This window comes from Dreissena polymorpha, chromosome 16 (assembly GCF_020536995.1).
Source record: "Dreissena polymorpha isolate Duluth1 chromosome 16, UMN_Dpol_1.0, whole genome shotgun sequence".
Classification (NCBI taxonomy): Eukaryota; Metazoa; Mollusca; class Bivalvia; order Myida; family Dreissenidae; genus Dreissena; species Dreissena polymorpha.
Window position 1 is genome coordinate 1,717,654 of NC_068370.1, and position 8,749 is coordinate 1,726,402.

General features: G+C 31.6%; 1 protein-coding gene across 1 annotated transcript; it reads right to left on the reverse strand.

Moving 5' to 3' along the window:
• Positions 1–6,343, reverse strand: LOC127862736 (uncharacterized). The gene is made up of 6 exons (XM_052401996.1): positions 5,857–6,343; positions 4,763–4,820; positions 3,794–3,847; positions 3,021–3,068; positions 1,069–1,179; positions 1–23 (listed from the first exon to the last, which is right to left on the reverse strand). Exons 1-5 carry the CDS (start codon positions 5,929–5,931, stop codon positions 1,097–1,099), a joined length of 318 nt encoding a protein of 105 aa, XP_052257956.1. The 5' UTR covers positions 5,932–6,343; the 3' UTR covers positions 1–23; positions 1,069–1,096.
• Between the last annotated feature and the right edge of the window lie 2,406 nt (positions 6,344–8,749).

Genomic DNA, 8,749 nt, shown 5'->3' on the forward strand with positions numbered 1-8,749 from the left:
CTAGCGCAAGGTACACGGGTTGCCTACAATAAGAAGACATGCAGAAATGAGTACTATCACACAAATAGATGTACTTTTTCCTAGCATATGTTGTACTTTTTCAAAATGAATGTAAAGTTTACAAACATCTGACATTTCTGCCAAAATATTAAGGATCAATTAAAATGAATGAAATACCCAAGCCAAAAGTAAAACATAAGAGTCTCATTCTGAGAAAACTGGGCAAAATGCTTGTGCCTAAATTGTCATCCCAGACTAGCCTGTGCAGTCCGCACAGGCTAATCAGGGACGACAATTTCCGCTTTAATGGAATTTTTCGTTTAAATGATGTCTCTTCTTAGCAAAAATTCAATTTAGGCAGAAAGTGTTGTCCCTGATTAGCCTGTGTGGACTGCACAGGCTAATCTGGGACGCCACTTTAAGCACATGCATTATGTCCAGTTTTCTCAGAACTTGCAACATTAAAGGAAAGACTTGTAATATATCATTTTGTTACGTGTCCTATTAAAGCCTCTTCCCAATTGTTAGTTAGATGTTATTTTTGAAGAAATTACTTGATAATCACCAACATAATGTTCAATTAATTTTAAGTCTTCTATTTCCTTACAATCTTGAACATGTCCTTTATTTGAGGAACATATTTTTCATAAATGTCTGTTTGGTTGTGTTTAAACATTCAATCCCAACTTAAACTCAGTAGAAAGGTGTTTTATTAGACAATGTCCATAGTTTAAGCTAAGAAAGGGTATTTTAAAGGTGGGGAGTTTTCACATTATGAAATTTTAAAACAGGGTGAGCATGAATATGAAAAGTGCTAAGGATTCATCAAATTGTTTCAAAAGTTGAATCCGCCGATTTTATTATTTACATGTGGTACAGTTTAATATTTCTTTGTGATACTTATGAATGGTTGAACTTAATCAGTAACAATCCAAAATAAGAAGCAAGGAGTATGTTAGTGACATATAACATTAGTGAATTAAATAAAAGGGGCTCAGACTAAAATTTTGTCTTTTAAATCTTACTTGTTCTTACGACTGTCAAGTTTATTTTTTGCTCAATACTTACCCTTGCGGGCTTATCCGCTGGGAGGGTCTCAGTGGCTGAGGCCCGCCGGCTCCGCTCCCATTCTCTGTCCCTGGGGTGTGGAACTTGGGGTTGCTGATGCCTCATCATCTTCTGAGTATGTGAAAATCAAAAAATTAAATCCTGGTCATAACTTTAATTATGAGTCTGCATGATATGATGAGAAATGTTGCTCTGACTTTAAGAACCAACACAGTACACATAAACTGCCTGCTCAGTTATTCCTGTGATTTTGTTGTGCTTTTAAAAGGCAAGTAAAATTATTGCTGCATGTCAATTGTTGTCATTATTTGGGAAAGAATATATAAGGTTAAATATTTACAACTTCTTTCATTGTCATATCAACGCTGCATTCTGATTGGATAATCTGCACACATGACCCCTTTTTTAATTTCCCAATGAACAGACTCTTCCCATGTATTAAACATAAATACTCATGTCGGTGCTTCTTTTTTTGCAAAACAGATGTCAAATGCCTTCATTGCTGTGCAGGAACCTTAACAACATTGCTTGTCATTCATCAACAGCAAAATGTTAGTTTGTTGCAAAAGTCAACACTATGGCCTTCGATGAAAAATGAAACCTAAACTGAAACCAAGATTCATACACAAGAGTATTGAATTCAAGTTAGGTTAATTAGTCTGTTTCTAAATCCGGCTGTTTGTGAACTGGTACACAATCTTTTAGTTTATGAAATCATTCATCATACCGATACATTGATATCTGCCAGATATAACGCTGTATGATATATTTTTTTATATCATGTTTGATAGGAAGTTCTTAATTATCAGTTGATGTGTTATTTTACTAAGACTTAATAAATAAGCAATATTTTATTGTAGCAATGAATCAGATTCATTAAAACAAACAATTTGCTAAACAAGATGTATGACATTTAAACCACAGAAAGCAACACAAACAGTGAATATTAAAAATGAATTAGTAAATGCTGATGACAAGGAAGTTTTTAAATCAGTCAATGTTTGGATGTTAGTCATTTTACTCGGTATGATCTATACAATCATCATTTTTAGTAAAATTACATCAGATTTAACAAATAAACAATACGATACCAAGATGTAATATATTTTACCAGATGAATATTGATAATATAACAAAAATCATATAAACTTAAGCTCTATACTATCGCTATTTTAAGATCACACTCGGGTTTTTCAAACAATTTACAGAAGAACAAAATCATAAAAAAATGTTATATTTGATAATAATTAATGGAAAAGGGGCGAAGTAATAGGATAAATAGAATATTTTGTTAATCATGCGAGGCTTAGAAACGTGCTAGAAACATGGCAGCGAAAACCCCTGTAAATCATTTGTAAAAGATCACATTCATTCCCGCAAAAAATGCAGCGTCCTTTTTATTTTAATTCATTATTTCTTTTAAAATTAGAGAGAGGTATGATAAACAGACAAACCAGTAACTGCCTGATCTTTTTGTAATATATCAGGCTCAGCACGAATAAAATAATGGTTCAGCAAGCTTGGCCGTTATTATTCTAAGTCTTGCCTGATATATTTCAAAAAGATCAGGCAGTAACCTGTTATTCTCTATATATCTGCTGACTGTGTTCAATGAATCCTTCAAAGGGGTAATAAATCTGCAATATTACTATATTAAAGATGGTAAAATTGCACTAAAAAATAGTGCTTTTATTAAATTAATGGTTCACTGTTGTTTTTTTTACATCTAACAAACTCGATTTTTAAACAATCTTATTCAATGGTTCAAAGGTAGGGACATAATTTGGTAGGTCAGCTCCAGCTTAATTGAACAGATGCATTTTTCTTTCTATTTTTCATTTGATCATATCCCTGTTTTTGTCAACAACAACTTTTAAGTGTAATAATTGTACAGATTTAAATACCAAAGTAATTCATGTAAAAAATTGGCAAAAAAAATCCTGTTTTCTTACCAGGTGCTATCATGTCATCCCCAGCTCCACTCTCGTTCATCCTGAGAACTGTTTCAATAGATGATTTTTTTATATTTGCAACATGTTATCACAAAGCATTTAATAACCAGTATTAGCTTTTAAATATTGTATCAAAGTTTAAAATTGTTTGCATTTATAGACTAATATTGAAAATAATTTACGTGTTAACAAGGCCATTTTTTTATTCAAGGGGAACAATAAATTGTGGACATTGAGATATATTTGAGGATTCTATTAAACATTGTGAACAATAAACGTGCCTTGGTATGATGATGTCATTATTTTCAAGACTATACACTGCTTTCTGGAGTGTTTAACTTAGATAGTCTTGATTTTCTAATTAGTATTTAGTTTTTTATTTGATAGTCACTGGCCGTCTTACTAAAACTTAATGCTGTCACCCTATGAAAGTAACTATATAGACTTAACAGACTTGATGCTTTCAATAAATGTGCAGTCCGCACAGGCTAATCAGGGACGACAATTTCTGCTTTTATGGAATTTTTGGTTTAAATGATGTCTCTTCTAAGCGAAAATCTAGTAAAGGTGGAAAGTGTCGTCCCTGATTAGCCTGTGTGGACTTCACAGGCTAATCTGGGATAACACTTTACGCACAAGCATTTTGCCCAGTTTTCTCAGAACACAACACAAAATGTCAATTTTAAACCACAAGAGCTCAGTGTGACCTTTGCTTCTCCAAGTCTGTTATAACATGAAAGAAGTGAAGACATGTTCATGTGACTGTAACTTACTTAATGGTCCAGGGGTGAAGTTTATGTCTTCCCTGCGGGATTCTATCCCATTTTCTGGTGAATAAATGAAAAATGTAATTATAGTATTACAAAAGCTGAAAAAATTGAAATGTATAATAGTACTGGAATATATAAAACTCTAAATCACCTTTCCCATATAATGCTGTTATCTTTTATACTCAGAGCTTATATGGTAAATCACAACAATGCTGAAAAAAAACTTTTGTTTAATCCAAAGTTTGTTGCTTAATTTGTTACACCTGCTTAAATCCAATACCTGTCAAAACTAAAACCTTGGTCATAACTTTGCAATATTGAAGATAGCAACTTCATATTTGAAATGCATGTGTATCTAATGGAGCTGCACATTTTGAGTAGTGAAAGGTCAAGGTTATCTTTCAAGGTCAAGGCCTATAACTCTCAAAATCAATGAAAATTTTGTAATATATTTTGTAAAATAAAGTTAACATAAACAATCAGTGTTCTTATATAGCAATGCCCAAAATTTCAATGTTAGATGTGCTCTGGTAACATAGATTTAACACAATAAAAAATGCTCTTTTTTATTTTTTGTGGTAAAATATATTTAACACATGTACATGCACCAATTTTATGTTTATGTGTCGTTTGAACAGAATGATATTGTTGCGCAAAATTAAAATGGAATATATTGTGCCACACAAAACAACAAGAGATGTGTTTATCAGAAACACAATGCCCCCTAATCCTTCTCTTTCATTATTATTTTTTTACATTTGACCTTGAAGGATGACCTTGACCTTTCACCACTCAAAATGTGCAGCTCCATGAGATACACAAGCATGCCATTTTTTTTACTTTGATACGAGTATGGAAATTACTCAGGTTGTAAAGAAATTACTCAGGGTGTATGGAAAATACACCATGGGCATGTGACTACTCTAAGCCAATCGGATAAGGTCATTTTTTAGGAGGTGAGTTTGTGCCTACCTCTTCTATTCACAGAGCCAACAGCACGGGACTCAATCGCTGCTGCGGATCTGCATAGCTAAATTAAAACAAAGAATGCAAGTAAGCTATGTGACCAGACTCATTTTCTTTCACGGTCAATATATATACATGTGTCTGTAGTTATGTCCATCCATATGATTAATGTGACATTCATTCAGAAGCTATAATGATGCTGAAGTGATGACACTACAAATATATAGATCTTAACAAGTGTGTGAACATGTACATCAAGGTATTTGGTTCAGGTTTCTTTCTTGAAATAATCAGATATATGTCCTTTAAAAATAACTTGATATGTTTGTTACCTGAGGTAGGCATATACATGACCAAAGACTTAATTTCCTTTTTTCACTGGATTTCAAAGCTTATGATATCCCCTTTTGAAATAATAAAAGTTGGTTGACTTGCACATTTTACATTTTGGAATAAACAATTTTTTGTAAAAGGAAAAAAAATCTGTGCATGAATGCTATGTTGACATAGAGAAATATTGGTTTGGTAATGCTTTTTGTATTAAAGGGATCTTTTCACGCTTTGGTAAATTGACAAAATTGAAAAAAGTTGTTTCAGATTCGTATTAGTTTTCGTTTTAGTTATGATATTTGTGAGAAAACAGTAATACTGAACATTAACCATGCTCTAATATAGCCATTATATGCATCTTTTGATGATTTTAAAACCTAAAAATTATAAAGCATTGCAACGCGTAACGATTGAATAATTTGGAGAGTTCTGTTTTTGTCGTTAAATTTTGTGAAACTACGAAGATTGCTTATATAAGGTATAAAATACGTCAAGAATGTGTACTCGGCGGAATAGCTCAGTAGGCTTAAGCGTTTTTACTTCAGGACTCTGGCAGGACTCCAGGGGTCACTGGTTCGAAACCTGCTCCGGGCAATGTTCTTTTCCTTTTTTTAATTTTTTTCTTGATTTTTTACTGGAGCTTTTATGATCCAATGTTTACATTTATCAATATAAAGCATTTAATGCATAAGTTAAAAAAATGCCAAAATCTGTGAAAAGGCCCCTTTAAGCCTTTATACACTAATTCATGTAATAACACAAATACATACCTCAACTATTTGCCCCCAGAGTGGCTGGCTACATAAATGACCCTCATCAATGAAGATTCTAAAGTAGACAGACATCTTTCAATGAGTAAAACTTGATCAGCCGGAGTTAAACAAAATGGTAATTTTTAATGTAGTTTTCTGGTATTTGCGTAATATTAACAGCATATATGTGCTGAATATATTCTGCATGAAAAAAAAATGGAATGAGATTTGCAAAATTGCAAATACCTGCTGATAGAACAATGCAAACACTATGCAAATATACCAATTAATTTCCATTAAGTTGCAAACATTTGGAGCCCATATTTTCACAAAATATACTCTGCATAAAGGAAACCAGAACCACAGTTAAGCCACTGATTTGCAACAGTTTGCAAATATGAGTTGTGTTCTGAGAAAACTGGGCATAATGCATGTGCGTAAAGTGTCGTCCTAGATTAGCCTTTGCAGTCCGCACAGGGTAATCCTGGACAACACTTTCCGTCTTAACTGGATTATCGTTAAAAAGAGACATCATTTAATTGAAAAATTCCATAAAAGCAGAAATTGTCGTCCCTGATTAGCCTGTGCAGACTGCACAGGCTAATCTGGTACAACTTGTTACGCAGATGCATTATGCCCAGTTTTCTTAGAACGCGACACATATATGCTTATACAACAATGCAATGCAATTTCATAAAAGTTTGTCAGACTTGCCAAATGACAGAAAGTGTACACAGACATTTTGAAAAATTAATGTTCAAGCAGTAAAAGACGCTCTCAATTTAAAAGAAATGGACACAGGTATACAAAATTCATTTAGATTTTATTGTAAAGAATCAGTATCAATTCAAAAGCAATATGAAATATGAAGTTTTGATTGGATATCAATGTTGCTCTAGCTGGTCTAGTGCAAAGTTTTTTCTAAGTTTTAAAACTGTTGATGATTCTTCGCTTTTCAATAGCACAATATTACATATAAGACAAACTGACAAACATTAAAAAAGAGCATGCAGATATGAGCATTTTTTAAACAAAGTTGTCAATAAAATTGGTCAGAACACAACTAATTACCATTTAAATGGTCAATCGTTTGTTTTTAATGCACACATGAAAAAGAAGTGTAATATTAAGTGATAGCTAAGGTAATTAGTCAATAACCAGTCCTTTCAAGATTTTCAGCTGATTTATAAATCGGATGTTCACAGTCCTGTAACAGGATAGTACTTTTAAAACTCTGCAAATACATTATTTAAACACTTTAAAAAAGAACAAGTCCAGGCATTTGTAAAAAAAATAATCAAAAGGACTGCACACGCTTTGAAGAGGACCCTGCAACTATATGTATAAAGCAATGATTTTTAAAATGTTTCCATAACAATATCCAAATACAGCACAGATCCAGTCTAAAAAATATGATTCCTCAAAGTGAATGTGTTCTTTAACTTATAAAAATTTAGCATTTTTATACCTAATGTAAACTATCAGTGTTGTTGTTGTATTTGCAAGAATTTTAGTTGTTGTCCGTTTCTTACAATAAGTACTTTGTCCTAAATGTTTGTCCGCAAAATTTAGACATTTCAATGCGGTTTTAATTTTATTTAAAAAATGTTTCTGGAATTTTCATTTGATAAAAACAATTTTTACAGAAAAAAACTGAACTTATTATAAAACAAAAAACTAAATGATTGTACTAAAATTGAAATTTTTGTAAAAGCTGTAAAGAAGTAATTAAATAATCCAGTTATTCATAGCACCATACTGTCATTAATTCCCTTTTCCCTACATCTACGCAAATATTTAAAATTGACCATTTATTAACATTCATTACCCCTTTGCAAACACTTTGCAAGGTTAGTTAAACATTTTGGTGTTGCCTTGTAAAGCACACCTCAGATTATAAGTTCTTGTTGTTTGGAAACACAAAAGCTTTGTGGTCCTTTAAATAATCAGCATTTGTTTGTTTATTTGTTTGCTTAGAGAAAAGTAATGTTTTCAAAATGTTTGCATATAATTTGTACAAATAGTTTGCAAAAACCTGCTACTAATTTTCTTGGTGGCAAATATTTTTGAAATATTCAGCAAATATATTTCAAAGGAAAACAAGTGTATGGTTTGTTATTAAAAGTATTTTGTTCAACATGCAATGTAAACATGCTGAAGTGGCAACATTATCAGATTAATTGTGTCAATTGTATTTTTTTAAAGTCTTAAATTTGTTTTACTGTGTATACATATTATTGACAATGTTATTTGTAAGGGTGATAATCTATTATCTATTAAACACTATTTCAATGCAGAAACATGTACATATAAATTTAATATTGGATGATATATTAGTTTGACAACCAATGGTAAGTTTGATGGATTGTAGAACCTCTTAATTTTGGCACTTGAAATAGAGTTTTAATCAGATAATTATGAAACATGGTGAAAATATTTTAGGGCAGATTCACATTTACTTCACCTAAGTGTATCTGCACATAATACTGCAAAAAGGGTGTTGCAGATAGATAGATACATAGATAGATAGATACATAGATAGATAGATACATAGATAGATAGATACATAGATAGATAGATACATAGATAGATAGATACATAGATAGATAGATACATAGATAGATAGATACATAGATAGATAGATACATAGATAGATAGATACATAGATAGATAGATACATAGATAGATAGATACATAGATAGATAGATACTAGATAGATAGATACATAGATAGATAGATACATAGATAGATAGATACATAGATAGATAGATACATAGATAGATAGATACATAGATAGATAGATACATAGATAGATAGATACATAGATAGATAGATACATAGATAGATAGATACATAGATAGATAGATACATAGATAGATAGATAGATAGATAATAGATAGATAGATACATA